Raw genomic sequence first — 17,327 nt, 5'->3', positions numbered from 1 at the left:
CAAACCCTAACCACCCTCTTCTCCACAGATCTGAACCACTCAAGGGAGGAACATGTGTCTTGAAGAAAGCAGTGTTACCACTGTTCCACATGCCTAAAAGCACGAGTGTGATGATATGGCTCTGCGGGAGAGTTTTTTTTTAGTGGAAAGGTGCTGAATTGAATTTCCACTGAAGAACGACCACAATGAGACATACTTTCCATTGCCATCAACAATGGATAGACACTGCCAATGCTGTAAATAGTTTACACAGCTCACAAAGACAAACAGGCAGACGTGAGCGCAAACACACATGGATCTAAAAAACAATACATCCATATGCATGAATGGATGCACAGCACACTCGCATAAGTTTAACGCGAGTGCGTGCACAGTGTGCACACAGTAAACACACAAAAGGAATCAATTTTCCACGGTTCTTTTTCAGCTTTGCCTCTTCATTGCAAATGTTTGGTGGTCTGTGCAAAACAAAACCAGTAAAAACTTAGTTTTTCCTATATCTATAAATGGTTTACTTTACAGCCATGTTTAGATTTTAGTGCATACTGAGCAGATGTATGGCAGTCTTTCAACAAATGATGTAAAACATTCCATGTGAATTCTTATTTTCTAATATAACAAAATGTATTTTTAAAAAGTTACTGTAACTGAAAAACAATGTCATGTCACACAAATAAATGTCTCACTATGAAATGAGCACTGCACACATCATTATGGGTAGGTATCACTTCTCCCCTATATGACCAAAATGAAATCTGCAAATGTTATATTGAAATTACATCAGTAAAATGACCAACTGAAAAAAGATGATTGCTGAGATGAGGTGCCATAATTGTAATCAATGTCAAAGGCAGATCGACACATACTGTTGCTGAGTGGCAAGCAAAATTGGTCAGACCCGCATTCCCTTTTCCTAATCTTCTAGTCACACTTTTACAGATATTTAATCATCTGATTACTGTATGATCACATAAATAATTTACCTTTACATGCTTCAATCCCCCACTCCACTTACACTGCACTCTTAACAGGCCCTCTGTGAATTCAAAAACCTTTCTGAAACTTTACCACACACTTATACAGGCCACGTCAAAGCAAGAAATTCAATGCAAAACTCATAACCACTTAGTGAGACATTAATCTTTGACCTATTTACCGTTTGAACTTAAGATTTACCAGGCAGAGTTGAATTTATGCCACAGCTAGTAATTCAAGCCTACGACATTCCCACAGAGAGAGAAACAACTTTCCCAGTGGAGAAGACTAGAATGAAATTCAACCTTTCAACGCTTAGTCCAAAACTAAATATTTAGAGCTTTATTATGTCACAGGTGGCAATTCAAAGGCACAACTTCCCAACTCTTTAAGAATTTACTGGATACCACAGGTTTTTCAATGCATCAACTGATTTATGAGCTCTGAGAAAGCGGAGCAGGTCATATCAAACTCAGACTTAACTGGAACTGCAGTGTATAATCTCGTACCATATGAGCCATGACTAGAACAGGCCAGGATCATAGCCAGGGAGAGTACTTGTGAGAAATAGTCTGCCTTCACATTTTTGTAAGACAGTAGGTTACTCTAACCCACTGACTGGCCCCATATAAAGATCATCAATAACAGTGCAGATGGAGGGGCTTTCAGGAATAGACAGACCAGTCTCTACACAGTCTCACACACAGTCTCTGCTCCTCCACTCCTCACCTCATTCTTTTTTTCTCCAACAAAGCCACAGACCCTTTTTGAGTACACACATGCACTGTACAGTACACTTCTATCACATGCAAGCAATCAACATGCTTCAGATAAGCAAAACATGGGGCAGATGTAAAGCAGGGAACATTCCTAAATGCTTATGTCCAACACACAGTTGACCGCTAAATACAGCTGATTTATGATATTCAAATACTGCATCCTTCAAAACAAGTTGAGTCACACAAGTCTCAGTTATCAACACAAAAGTAAATCAAAATCAGTTGATGTCTCATATCCTGTTTTTCAACGGGAAAAACATCTGACATGGTCTCCCATACCATATGAAGACAAGGTTTTGTGTTCAATGCAACCACACCAAATTACAATGTGGAGTCAAATATTAAACCCGCAACAGCACTGCTGGGAAAAATGATACAGTAATTCCTGAAAAGTTTCTGGAAAGATGCTACAGTGTGTCTTAGTGGGGTTTGACTTACATATTTGCCAGAGGAGGGTTCTCCGGGAGGTAAGGACCCAGGACTGAGCACAGGGGAGCTTGCTGGACTGCAGAGCTCTGGGAAGGGGTTGGGAATGGCCGGGAGAGATGATGTCCTCAGCTGCTGCTCCTCCTCCTGCAACCTCCTGGACAATGGAGACGGGACAAAGGAACAGGTCTAAGGTCATGACCTGGAACGGCTCTCAAAAAGTGAAACGGAGAACTTTGAATTGAAAGCCGCTGACACATGTGAAATACGTGCAGAAGAATTAATAAAGCATTGCTGTACAGTATCCAGTCTCATCTCTGTTTCCATCTGATCTAGCCGTAATGAACAGTCTCCTAGCAAGTGGTAATCACAGATCCCTACAGCCTGCCAGCAAATGTTTGCAATATTTATAATGCATCAATATTGAATCAAGACATCACATTAAAGCAGTTTTTAAATTCGGCACATGTGGTGTAAGCTTGTGGGCAGGTCAGGTTGTGAAATTCTAGCTAGACAGCTAGCGCAGAGAATCACTGTAGAATCACTTTTCTCTCTTTCTCTATCAAAGACTGTCTCTCTGCAGAACCCCATGAGTTCAAAAGGGAACGGGCCTTTTGATGTTGTGTTCCATCTGAGCATGAGAACAGGGTTATCCAGAGGTCGACATTGAATAATAAGAACTTCAGGGCCCCGAGTCTCTGTGTGTGTGTGAACGTGTGTTTGAAAGAGAGAGCTCATAAGACAGAATACTCCATTACCTGATCATACCTCCTCTGTTTCTGTCATATACTCCAAAGGTGAATAATAGGAGTTGACACCAGCTCTGGTGCAAATGTGTTTGTGTGTACTGCATGTACTGGTATACAACCATACTTCTGTTGCCTTAGTGTGTATGTGTGAGTGAGCACACCCACTTCTGAATGCATACAATAACAGCCTTAGGGAGAATATGGACCACTCTTCAAATTGAGAGAGACATTTGCACATGGTACTAAAATAAATGAGATGATTTTTACTTTTCTCCTCCTGCTGGTGTAGTTTGAGACAAAGAGGGAGCGACAAGGAGGAACAGGTCATTCAAGGGCTACAGATAGGGAGCGGGGAGGAAATGTTATGCCCAATTATCATGAGGGTGTGGAGGGATGACAGTGTACAGTGAGAGGCTTCTTTTCCAATGTGGAGAGAAAAAAAGGAGTTGGCGCTCTGTGTGTGCGTGTGTGTTCGGCTATGCATGTGTAAATATATGAGGCTGGAAGATGTTTGCTTAAAGCTCAGTGCCATACTTCTGTTGCCTGAGTGCATGTGTCTGAGTGTGTGTGCACATGTATGACTGATGTCTTATTTTAATTTTCTCTGCTGGTATATGCGTATAGGGTTTTCAATTCTGATGTGTTTGATTTCACCGTAAAACACCTTGGCCGCATTCTGCCCCAACAAAACGTAGCAAAAACATGTATTTAGATGGAAACGGTGGTGCCTCGAACCCTTCTGTTGTGTACACAAGAGCGCTGCACTGCCTTTTTAATATGGTTGTTTTTACATGTGACTTCTGATTGATTAATACATCTGACACACCCACCAAACGAGAGAAAACATACCTCAAAGTAGAGGTGGGTGAGCAAATCGATTCTTAGATGCATCGCGATGTGGACGTGGAAGATTCTGATTCGATTAACAAATGTCAGAAAAACTTTCATGTAAACTTTAATTGATAATGTAGTGTTGACGGAACGCAAAAGGCAGAACTCGTGCAAGTGCAGCGTCCAGACCGTCTGTGGCGAGAGAAGGGTCCAGCTGCAGACCACAGACAAACGTGAAGGAAGATGAACTTCCATATATGGTTTGTCCCAGAAGCCACTGCACACAAAACGTGATGACGTTTATCTCAACCGCTCGGCCCACGCATAGTTGTTAAATCAATAAAAAAAGAGCCGTTAAAAAAGAGGTGTCAAGTGTCAACGTAGTAATCAGTGTACGTTCTATTTCGTATAGGCTTCGACCTCTAAGGCTATCGCCATTTGGTTTACCCCTTCCGCGCACCTGCGCAGCACTGAGAATTTTAGTCTACGCCCACCCACAGCGTGGGCCTCTCCTACGTCCGCACCTTGTATATATACACACACAACTGTGAGACCCAGCCTTCGGCTACCACTTTTCTTCAGCACTGAGCTGTCTAAAGAGCAGATTTGTCTAAAGCGCAAAGATTTTCCAGCTGGAAAACAAGAAGAACGATGTGTTCCAGCAAGCCGCCCAGAACAGTGTGAGTCTGCTACACGGGCTATATCGTGCTGGGGCCCACGTTGCTCCACATTAGCTGCGGCTAATGACATTTAACAACCGGTTTCATTGCTGCAGGCCAACCCTCGTCGGTCAGAGCGGACCACTGGTAAGCTATGGGTCGGAAATAAAAAAAAGCTGTGTGAAATCTTGTTGCTCCTTTTGTGGAAGTTGTTGAACAAATGCTGTCTGTGCCTGTCTCAGTCGAACCAGCCACACCAAGCACACATTTCCCACACGGTGTGAGCCAGCTGCCGTTAGCCAAGTGGCTAACCTGCAACTTGAAGCTCAAAGCAACAAGCAGTACACTCTGTTCACGATCAGAAGTCTCTTCACACACCCTCCCCACAGAAACTATGAGCCCACGACAGCGGACATTCGCTTCGTGTGGACAGCACATATAAACACCTGGTACAGATTTTTCTGACGAAGAAATCTGCCGGTTAGTGTGTGATGCTGTAGACATTATGCACGTTCCCCCGGAAGTGCCCGGCTGCGAGCTCGTGCATAATCACGGCATCAATGGCACGGTCCTTCTGTGCGTCCAGGGTTTCCCACTTGGTTCACAAAAGCGAAACTGTGTCAAATGAGCCCTTGAAGCGGTCACTACGCACTACGGCAGGCGACAGTGACGCCTGGGAGGATTGTGTTGTGAGACGGTGCCCTTTGAGGGCGTCCCCTGTCTGTGGCCCCGGATCTGGCATACTGGCGGGACCCCCTCTCTCTCTCGGTCGGAGTCCCCCTGGGCAGGGTCATGTCCCACATCTCGGTCTTCACAGATGCCTCCCTGATGGGCTGGGGCGGGACCTGCCTCTCTCAGGTGGTTGGCGGTCAGTGGCAGGGCCGCAGGCCTCTCCACATAAACGCGCTGGAGCTTCTCACGGTGTGGAGGGTGATCCGACACTTCTCCCCTCTGCTAAGGGACCAGCATGTGCTGGTCCGCACCGACAACAGGGCCGCGGCTGCCTACATAAACCGCCAGGGCGGGGTGCACTCGGCGCAGCTACTGGGTCTGGCCAGGCCGCTGCTCCTGTGGGCGCGCACTCATCTGCTCTCCATCGGAGCAGAATACATCCCTGGCGTGCTGAACAGAGGGGTGGACATCATGTCGAGGGGAGGCCCTCGCCCAGATGAGTGGTGTCTCCATCCCGATCTGGTGGCCCATAGCTGGCTCCAGTTCGGCAGGGCAGAGGTGGATCTGTTTGTCAACAAGGAGAACGCTCAGTGCGCCCTTTGGTTTTCACTGAGCACGCGGGACGGCCCCCCGCTGGGAGTGGACGCCTTCGCTCACCCCCTTTAGCCTCCCCGGCTGCTGTATGCCTTCCCGCCAGCGCGGCTGATCCCGCGCCTCCTATATCGCCTGCAGTTTTCATCCTTCGTGGTGATTCTGGTGACCCCGGAGCGCAACCGGCACGTCCTTGTTTCCCTGTCTCCAGCAGCCGTGGAAACCCCGCTGGAGGGGGGACGCTCTCTCTCAGGCGGGTGGTGCGATCAGGAGTTACCCACTCCTCGGCCAGCCTCTCTGGGTCTGGCCGCTGAGAGGCGACGCCTGGAGGGCATAGATCTCTCCGGGTGCCTTCAGCCGATGTTCTAGCAGATAGGTTTAACCTCCATTGTGTGCTGTGCAGCCTCCGGTAACATTACTGCAGCTATATAACACCCGTCGGCACTATGGTCGGCACTATGGTCGGCACTATGGTCGGCACTATGGTCGGCACTATGGTCGGCACTTGCGGAGCTTCTCAACTCCGAAAACGTTTGAACACATTTTTGATTCGCCGCCAATTTTCGTAAAACTGCCGATATTCGAAATCTATATAGTTGATTTCTCGCCTAAAAACTTCTCATAAGTGTATTTAAAGTTCTGTTGTTGGCTTCTAAAGAATAAAACAGTTTGCATTAGGATCCATCATGTACGTAAGCTGAGATGAACGTCATCATGTTTTGTGCGTGGTGTCTGCGGGCTGCAGCTGGATATACTTGTGTGGCGAGCACATAACAGAGAGTGTTTCCGCCATAGACTGTATATAAAAAGGATTCCCCTGTGTTCGGCACTCAGCGCCAAATCCGTACCGCCAACAAGATCCGTTCTGCACATGTGCAAAAGTGGTTCTGCCAGTCTAAGAAGTTACCGCAAATCTGCCTCTTCGAAATGATCCAACTAGATCTTTCATATTGAGATAATTTTTTTAATCACTGGAGATGAAACTGTTCACTATGATGTAATAGGAATATACTTTAGATATGAAAAACGTTATTCAACAGTACATTTTTAATTGCCAACACTAACAATGTAGCAACACAAAGGAGGCTAACCATTGCTGCTAGCACATCATGCATACAATCGCTGACTTAGGTTTAGGCACACACCCCTGTGATGGATAGGGTAACGGTAAGGTGCTTTGGGAAGCTGTCATCACCCTTTATACTAACCTAGCTACGAAGCTAGCTACTAGCGTTTCCGACCTAGGGAGTCTCAGACTTTCATTCAGGCGTCTCATACAGATGTCTCATATAGATGCTGAAGGGTACCTTTTGCATCAAATAACGCTTTGTCAGCCTATCTGAAAGCGTCAGTATTTGACGCCCTGAGATTAAAACAGACAACAACACACGAATAATTATGAACAGGCACATTTGTGGTAAACATCTTTGGCAGACAGGACCACTTTTGCTCATGTGCAAAACAGATCTTGCTGGTGGTACGGATTTGGCACTGGCACACACCACCGCTGCGGAATGAATAACCACCCTACTAAAATGTCACACAATCATTAATATCAATGCGCAAGTAATGTTTTTACAAGCGAGCGCGGTTAACACTCAACGTTTGGCGAGCTCTATGTGTATCCTGAGACTGTGGCCAAGCGAGAGAAAGCGAGGGGCAGAACATGACGGTCAAAGTTAGCAGAGGGAAATATTAGCAGTAAGTTTTTGTCGTGCAGTGTAGTTAACAGTGTGTCCGTTAATAAAAGTCTGTAGTTTCCCCAACTGCTAGAAAAGTTAAGGCTGTTAGCACTAGCTAACATCTCTCCTGTACAGCACATTTTTGGCTGTTTATAACGTTAAATTAGTAATGAAGTATAATATGAATTAGCTCAGCTGTATGTCATCACTAACTTACCTAATTGTCAAGGGTTGGTAAGTTAGTGATGACAGGTACAAGCTTAGAGTAAAGAGCTAAGTAGGTGTAAATCGCTGTCCTGTGTAAATACTGTACATCCTGATAATTAACTTTATATTTCAGTTCTGAGGAGTCTGACAACTGGTTGTTAAAGAAATGAGTGAGCATGGAGCTAGGGTTAATGAAGTAAATTAGGGATACAAACCAGACCTTTAAAGCTAATTAGGAGATGTTTCTTTTGGAATTTAATGCAAATTTAATGCTTAGTAATTATCCAGAGATCCTGTATAGAAAAAAAATTATGCATCAAGATGCATCGATAATCGTTTTATAATCACACTGCAGCCCTCTGAATCGTAATCGAATGAAATCGTGAGGTGCCCAGGGATTCCCACCCCTACCTCAAAGTCCATGCGCAATGTGCCCCTGATGATTGCACACATTTCACTTAAGAACAGTTCATTCTAAATGTTATTAATTATTTAATTAATTAATCGACCAATTATTTTTTGATTATTTGATCAATTGTTTGGCCTGTAAAATGTCAAAAAATGGTTGAAATCTTTCAGAAGCCCAACCATGGCATCATCAAGTTCAATGTTTTCTCCAACCAACACTCCAAAAAACTATAGAAATTAAGTTTACTATCAAATAAGAAAGAGAAGCAGCAGATCCCCACCAATAAGAAGTTATGTTTGTCTTTTTTGACTGAAAATTGTCTTAGAGGATTGATCGATTATCAAAATAGTGCCCAATGCAACACAAGTAAATGTATGTCTTGTTCAAGGGCATTCAAAACCAGATTCACAGGCTGATGGACATCCCCTTAAACTTCAGTGAACTAAACCTAAACCTGTTCGTGTCATATCATTTGGTAGCACCACCATCATTTGGTGTTTTTCTATGAAGCTGATGATGGTTATTTCTCTGTGGTGTTTACACTCTTTGAACGGCACCCTCCCAACTCAGCGTGTCACTCTGCAGCCAAATATATGCTTATGTAAGTTTTTGTGCATTCAAATTGAGAGCCGTCTTTCATGCTTGTCTGGACAGCTCCCTCTAGGGTTCAGAGGCCTCATTTCAGAGGTTTCAAAGATAGGAAAAATCAGAAGCAATTCCTAAACTCATGGTTGTGTCATATATCTCAGACCTTGTATGTTATTTTAAGTTAAGAAATCCTAACTAGAACTGTAAACCTGCCTCTTTAATCAGCACTCGTCCTGTAAGGCCCGAATCTGTGTATCAAATGTACACAAGAATGCTTGCATCCTTGACAACGCCTGTCTCACTTCACTTGTCATTGGCTAGCTAGCTTGCTATGATGGACATGAGAAGACGGGCGTTCAATTTTAGCAATGAGTTAGAGGCATTAATTAAGGAAACCCCACTTTTTTGGGACATTTCATTCCTAATTATTGGACCAGGATAAAGATTTGAATGGACATGACACTTCGATCAAATTCAAAATGAATCGTCTAGATTCCATACATCCATTAACTTACTAGTGTAGTACTTGGTCAGGGAAATTTACAGTGTCATCAAATGGTTTGAGTAGCTTTCAATGATAATATTTTGTTGTCCATGTTGGTGCCATTTTTGGCAGTTAACTTGAATTTAGGCCACCCTTCAGTTCGGACGGTTCTGTAATAGCTTAATTCCAATCCTAAAATAAGATAAGATTTTTCCTAAATGCAGTTAGGAAACATGTTTCTGTAATACCAAAGATCATAGATATCCTAAACTGAGATAAGATAGGATTTCAGACTGTAAGAGTTTCTGTAATGAGACGCCTGCACTACAACAAATGCAACTATGATGATGCTGAAGTGGACCAAGAAATATCCATCCATCGTCAACTGCTTATCCTGCGTACAGGGTCGCGGGGGGCTGGAGCCAATCCCAGCTTACATCGGGCGAAAGGCGGGGTACACCCTGGACAGGTCGCCAGTCCATTGCAGGGCCGCACATAGACAAACAACCACCCACACTCACATTCACACCTAAGGACAATTTTGGAGAAACCAATTAACCTAGCCTGCATGTCTCTGGATTGTGGGAGGAAGCCAGAGCAACCGGAGAGAACCCACACAGACACGGGGAGAACATGCAAACTCCACACAGAAAGGCTGGGGCAACCTCAATTAAAAATCTGCATGACACCTACCTGACAGCGAGGATGTGCATGGGTTGTGACCGGCGGAGGCATGTTTGGGGGGAGTCCGCGGACGAGGAGGAGGGTGGCTCCGGGGAGACGTGGCTTAGCGCGTTTGACTGCTGACCTTGCCGAGGCTGGTTGTGTTGCATGTGATGATGGTGATGGTGTGAAGAAGAAGTCTGTCCATTGTGCAATAGTGGGGTGGACTCATTCTGCTGACCACTGCAGGTAGAGTACAGGCTCTCCAGCGAAGAGTTCATATCATTCACCAGGGCCTCTAAATCGACATCATCCTCTGAAGGAGACAGGAAGAAGGAAAGGAACACATCACTGAATGATTTTTAAGAGAAAATGGTAGTAAATATATTTTTTAAATCCCTCAAATGAGGAATGCAAGACATGCTTCAATAAAGTAGATGAGACAAGTAGATTTCAAAACTGTACAGGACAAGTGGGCAAAGAACAGTGTGGAGCAGAAAACACATCACTAAAGCTGGAAAGAAACCCAAAACCTTGATGCAATAAAATACAATAAAAGAAAAATGAAACCCCTATAAGCCTGCTGCTTTAGTTTCAGATAGTTGAGGCAGACAAAAAAGAGGTAATGTTGCTGAATATTGATGGGACTTTCCATTTTCTATTTCAGTTCTCCTTCATTTCATTGTGGCCAGGATGTGATCCCTTGACCTCACTTTACACCACCTTAGTTCTAAGGAATACTTTAAAAAAAAACAAACACTGGAATGCACAAAATACAAGAACACACACACACACACACACACACACACACACACACACACACAGGTAACCAGTTTTTCCAGAGTGCACAATCAGCAGGACTATCTTGACGACGTACTTTGTGCTGCCCCGTGAGGCAAATCTCCAGGGATAACAGGTACAAGCACAAACCTGCCCATAACACTTTTCAACTCTTACCAATGGGGTTCACAGCAAAGGCATCGTGCTGTAAGCATCTGCACTAAATTCAGCGCATGAATCAAACATTCTTCTTTTAAAAGTCTTTAAAAACAGGACATGGAATTCTTTTCAGAGGGTGGCTCTATCCTCAAAGCCTCTGTGGAAACCTCTAGGCGCATTGAAATTCATGAGGTGAATTTTTCAACTGAGTCCAGGAGCATGCTGTATGAAACGTTGAAGTGAGCTCAATTGAAGGGAAACTCTCCCTCTCTAATTGCCTCATGTTGTGAAAGTTGTATCATCTGGGTAAATTGAGTTCGTTGAGTACTTTGCTCTTTCCAAATTACAATCAGCAGCGGTGACTTATCTTTTAATTAATAATTCTTCATTATAAAAAAGAAATCTATCACATGAATTCATCACCAAATCTCTGTATCCAGATCCCTTAACTGTACTGTAGGACACATGTTAACCACTAGGGGGAGACAAGCTCTACTGGTACAGGGCAAGGGCTCTCAAATGTATTGGTTTCATGTAAGGGAACAACTAATCTGAAACAATGTTATTGTACATTTAGATATGAAATTTCAATGTAACTGAGTTCTATTCTCCATTTCTAATTTTACTATTGATTCTCTCAGTAGCCCTACATTGTGACCTGGTGGTATATATCTGCAATAGATCAACAATTTCAGCCTTGTACAACAGTAACATTGTTATTTAGGTTTAGATTTTATTTTCCCTTTATTATGATGCCGGGGATGCCCTTCTTTTAGTACCCCCCCCACACACATAAAAAATGTCCCAGAGGCAACAACAACCACAGGTTAATAAACATTCCCATCCTTTCATGTAGCAGAATGCCATTGTCTCCAGCACTGAAGCTAAAAGCTACCTGCTAAACCTAAAGTGTCGCCTTTGAGGGGCTTTTCCTGAAAACATGTCAGGTAGTTGAATCACATGCGCATGTGAATCACAGGTGGATAATCTGTAGGTATTAATAGCGACAGGTAAGCTTGAGCAGCTACTTATAGATAGCCTGGAGAGCTAAAGAGCTACATTCCACAGGACACAGAGTACATACAAGGCTATACACAAGGCTAAGGGCAAAATTACCTGCCTTCAACAGAGCTGCTGAAAATATTTATACAAATAAAACATTTTTAGGACAACATAAACAACTGCTATGAGGGTAAACAAGAAACTACATCAAAAGCGAGTAAATTTCCCAAATCACTCAACGCATCATCTGATCATCATCCATCAGTATCACTAGGTGAGACTTTTACCCTCAAGCTACTGAGAGAAAATATATTTCCTCATAAATCTGTCCTAGTTTGGCCTCTGGAGGGGATTGGCAGAGCAGTTAGCATACAAAGGAACACAACTCATAAAGTAATGCATGGATGTAGGATTTATGCGTCATTCTCAGTCATACGATCGCAATCACCTATGCATGTCGCAATCAGGCAAACAAAGACATGCGTCATGCACCCGGGTGGAGGACAGACAGATTGATGACACAGACAGTATGCAGGCAGGCACGCACACACAGGATTTAAACCCATGAAGATTTTGACCAAACTACAGTTGTTCTTTCTTTGATATGGAATACAGAAAAATGGGCGATTTGCCAGATACTTGGCCTTGGTAGGTATAAGAACCATAAACACCTTTCTTCATGCAACACACAGTGGTCAAGACACGACTGGCTTTACAATATTACAGCCATTAATTAGATCCTCTCTAAATTTCAGAGCACCTCAAGCAGCAGGGCACACACATTGCTACAACAGCTGTGATGTAGTTGCTTAACAGTAACAAACTTTCACAACAAAAACTAAGGATAAATCCCCTTCCACTGTGACGATCAGCATGTGCATTATTGTCGCATGTACTGTGGCATATATCTGAAGTAACTAAACTTCAACTCAGACCCCACATGCCAGGCAAAGTGGTTTACACAACAAAACAGAGACATACCAGCAACAGCTAGGAACATCTGAAAGATAGCAAGATTTTATTTAAAGCAAAAAGAGAGACCTGAGCATCATACAGTGGCTGTGGCTCTGGTATGTAGAAATGCAGCAGGGATAACAGGGTGAAATGGGTATAAAAAGGGTATTAACATCTCCAGAGATGTATTAAGGAGAAAAGAAATAGATGTTAAATGCACTGCTAATACTGCACAATAAATGGATATAAGCAGAGCAGAGGCCAGCTCTTTAACAAGTCCTATCTGTTAAAGAACCCTTTATTTTCATATTTGTGATTATCCTAAATCCTATAATGTTCAAGACTGCGGATCTATGTGGAGGGGGTTTAATTTTGGTTAATATGGTAATCTATGAGAACTACAGAAGGGCTGTAGGCTAAGTAACAATTATTTAAACTAGTAATTCATTTCTTTTTTTCTTTATTTTTGGTTAATTGATTAATCTTTTAGTATATAAGTATATAAGTGTCATCATGGCGTATTTATATTTTGCTCGTCTTATCCGATAAATGGTCCAAAACTCTGAGAAATTCAGTTTACTATACAATAGGAAAAAGAAAACCAGTTGATCCTCACATCTGAGAACTCACAAATGTTTGGCATTGTTTGTGCAGGAGCTACATGTAAGAATTTTAGCTTAAAAGTACAATGTGTAAGAATTGAGGGTACTCCACCTTTGAAATTCATACTCCAAAAAACTAGGGGGCACAATGGACCGGTACCAAACACAGCCTCCAAGACCAACGAAGGCCAGTTTGATACAGCACCGAGGAGATTAACAACTTTATCATTAACTGTAACTCTGGGGACTATGAACACACAGAGGGTTCAGGTGAGGATAGGAGAGGTGTCATGCGAGAGAGGAGCAAGAGGGAGTTTGGGCATCAGAGAGGCAGCGACAGCTTAAAGAGCCAGAATATTTTCACATCTATCTCAGTGTTTACTTCGACCAAACAAGAGCTGGTGATAGTTGGAACAGTGGAAAGACTAATCAAGACAGTTTTGGTGAGTTTTATCTTGTTTCTGTTGAGTTTAAATGAAGTGTGTTTTACGATGAGTGATGTGACAAGACGTCTATATATTGTGTTGCAGAAATATCAACTAAAGTTAGCATGCTAACCAGCTAACCTGGCCCGTCCTGTCTCGTTATACCACTTTGTACCTCAAGAGGTGATAGTGAGTCACAGAGATAGAGGTGATAGAACAGAGACAAAACAAGATTTAACATTGGAGTTGCTTTCCACCGCTGAAGACAACGGATAGAGATGAAGTTTGATGCTGAACTCGAAGTGTTTTCGAAGATTCTGGTCAGCAAACTGATGCAAACGCGTAAAACTGATGATACACAGAGCAACTTTTAGAGCAATCGTGCAGGGAAACGTTGCCGTCAATGGTAATGAGTAAAGATTACTACCGTAATCACCTTCCCCCACCACTCCGCAACCCGTCCCGCCGCTATGCGTTCAAAACATAGTCGGACTTGCCACTAGCAAGATTGCCCAGCAACATTGCTCAAAAAGTTGCCCCTTGTATCATCAGCTTTAGTCCCTTAAACCTGTATTCTATCGAACGTCCAGCAGGGGGCGACTCGTGGCTACAAAAAGAATCCAGCTTCATTAGAAATTATGGTAAAATGACCCTACTTCTCACCTGAATAATTACCTCAGTAAACACTTTCCTGATGAGTTTATTCTCTCAATTGCTAGTTTCAGGTCTTCTTCAATACAACATTTAGTAAATTATGGTCCCATTTAGAGGAAAGTAGACCATAAAGAAGAGTATGCTACAGGGTGGGATTATCTATGAGTGACAACTCATTACCATGACCACCTGTCAATCAGGCTAGAGTGACTCACACCCACGGCAGTGTGTAAATTTAACCAGCGCCTTTGAAAAAGCTTATTAGGAGTTGGCCGTTCACTTTCCCTGGAGAGCACTTTTAGTTTTAGGCCTGTTGTTTGCTAGACAAAATGGTCAGCCCTGTTAAAATGACAGTTAACGTGAATTACAGATGCACCTAGCTAAGCAGGCTAGCTAGCTCTACACACGGCCGTTAGCTCCACCATCTTGTCCAAATATGGTCACGTCCGGTGCCGCTGGTTGCAAAAAATCAACATGGCGGTGGCCTATCGGCCAAACTCGATGCTCCAAAACAGCAGTCCGAAAACCAACGGGTGACATCACAATGACTATGTCAACTTATTATATACAGTCTATGGTCTAGACTTGTAAATAAACAGCTGTTAATGCCAACATTGGGTATTTTGCAACAGCTTATAAGGTAGCTAATTGTATAACGTTGCTGACGTTATACGTTTCTATTATTTTATGGTAAGTTAGCTGTTTGTTGAAAGAAAGAAAGACCTATGTGCATGTCCTTGTTTCTTAAAATTCCTGCAATTCTTACATATAGTTCCTTTAAACAATGAACTAATCAACTATCAAAACAGTTATCAACTTATCGTTTCAGCTCTAAACTATATTGTACGCACCATATTTTTCATATATGATGGCTATTCACATATTTCAACATAACTTGCATTATTTATAAACTAAATTAATGCTTCCACTGAGGTTTAACATGTAAAAGTGAGAAACCTTTGTTTTATAATAATCTATCCATCTATTCATTTTTTAGATTAAGATGGATTAAACTGTACAAGGCAGAATTAAATAATCATTTCCTCATTGTTTATTTTCCCATTGGCTTAAGTTCAATTAATCCTCTTCTTCCTCTGACATGTTTAGTCCCCTCCCTCTTCTAAGAACTTATAACCAGTTAAATTAGTTAAATAACCCAAGCTTTCTCTATTGTCTGAGCCACAGTATTAACCAACGGTAAAACTAGTCAGGTCTGGTAAGAATCTGCATAAAAGCTGTTCTGAATGTGAGCAAGCGAGACCTGGCCAAAAGAAGACCATTGTGCTAATGGCAGATCCATATGGCTCTCTGTTTCTCCTTAACCCAGGAATGTAGTCTATGCATTTTTTATTAATTCCTGCTAGTTAAAAACAAAGAGGAGGGGCAACCCTCTTGATGAAAGGGGGAATATAAGGGGTATACAGTACTTCAATTGAACACACACACACACACACACACACACACACACACACACACACACACACGCACACAAACACACACAGGAGATACACAAGGGGGATAAACAGCCTCTAAATACAAGCCCAGCAAAGTGGTTTCCATTCAGAGGGATCAGTGGAAGTATAGACAGAGCAAGTCTAAAGTGTAGAGTGTGTAAAGTGTGGCTCTGCACTGGGGAGTACAATACCTCTGATGACAGCACACACAACGACTAAGGGTCAAGCCTCCAGATGGGGAGGAGAGGGTGGGAGAGTAAGGGTGAAAAGAGGAGAGGGCGGGTGGGGTGGGGGGGGCAACAGAGATGAACAGGAGAGAACCACATCATGGGACAGAGACAGACGCTCATTTAGGGGGGACTACATAACAGGGACAGTGGGTTCACATGGAAATTTTACTTCCCATACTTATTAGTAAGCTGTAAGACCCAGTTGTTGTCTTATTCAAACTGTTTAACCGACTTTTTTAATCATGTGTAAAAGGCTAGCTGTGTGGATCTAGTGACGGCATTCTTGGTCTGTCGAATGGTACACCACTCTGGTCAGACTAAAATATCTCAGCAACTATTAGATGGATTGCCCTGGAATTTAGTACACAAATCCATGGTGCCCAGTTGGGTGAATCCTACTGACTTTGGTGATCCTCACTAAATGATGGTGAACATGATAAACATTAGCTGCTGGACATTAGCATTTTTAACACTGCTATTTTGAGCATGTTAGCTGCTAGCATCCTTACAACTTTCAACTTGTCAGCCATATGTGAATTACACCCACAACCCTGATATTAAATTTTTACATTAGCGACATGAATTTATGAAGACATGTTATGGCGTGACAGGTAGCTGGTCTAGAAAGAAAGAAGGAATAGTAAAATACATGAACGCAAGAGTGAAGTGGGATGATGCGTGAAGAAACACCGGCATAGCTTCCCTCTTCCTCTGGAACGCTTTCCTCAAACACATCTGTGACTGCACCAATCTGTCCGTGTTCAAGAACGTACTCAAACGCACCTTTTTAAAACTTCATGTATTGTTTGAAATAATGCTCACACTGCTCACAAATGTGCTTTTATTGTGGTCTCTGTTTCAAGTGTGTTTTTTTAATTATTGTCTATTGTGTAAAGCGTCTTTGGGTATTTTGAAAAGCGCTATCTAAATAAAATTAATTATTATTATTTTAGGTATAAATAAAGTCCAGCCAGAATTATTAAGGTGACAAACGCTTCTGCTGTTACACATCAGCATATTTCTTTCACATCACCTTGTAATCCCCCACCATTCCTTAACCCCCTGTTAAAGAGCCCCATTCTTTTCAGGAATGCAGTCCCTCACAGTTTGTGAGTGAAAGTGTGTGTATCTATGTGTGCCTGCACATGCATGCCAATGCGTGTGTGCCCATGGCATGTCAGTTTACCCTTACAAAAGCATAACTGGAATAACTGGAGGTGGGGGCTTTATTGCCAGGCCTGAGATCATGGCTGGTCAGCCCCCTCAGAGTCACGCTGTCAGATTACTGCACTGCATTGGTAATATTGATGGGATTTGTTGGCTAGCAGCTTCAAGCCCATCTGAGACCCCCC

The 17,327-nt window shown here is 42.8% G+C and overlaps 1 protein-coding gene across 5 annotated transcripts in view; it reads right to left on the bottom strand.

Moving 5' to 3' along the window:
• grb10b (growth factor receptor-bound protein 10b) overlaps nt 1-17,327 on the bottom strand; it is an 82,241-nt gene that overhangs the window by 31,733 nt on the left and 33,181 nt on the right. For 4 of the 5 annotated variants that reach the window (XM_046043869.1, XM_046043870.1, XM_046043871.1 and 1 more), the window contains 2 exons: nt 9,746-10,031; nt 2,193-2,337 (listed from right to left, as the gene is read on the bottom strand). In XM_046043869.1, the coding sequence (XP_045899825.1) occupies nt 2,193-2,337; nt 9,746-10,031 (431 nt within the window). Of the gene's footprint in view, nt 1-2,192; nt 2,338-9,745; nt 10,032-10,367; nt 10,435-17,327 lie in introns of those variants that run through there. The other variant, XM_046043873.1, reaches the window with a different exon arrangement.

This window comes from Micropterus dolomieu, linkage group LG03 (assembly GCF_021292245.1).
Source record: "Micropterus dolomieu isolate WLL.071019.BEF.003 ecotype Adirondacks linkage group LG03, ASM2129224v1, whole genome shotgun sequence".
NCBI classification, from domain to species: Eukaryota; Metazoa; Chordata; class Actinopteri; order Centrarchiformes; family Centrarchidae; genus Micropterus; species Micropterus dolomieu.
The sequence above is the reverse complement of the archived record's forward strand: the minus strand, read 5'-3'. Positions and strand labels throughout refer to the sequence as shown.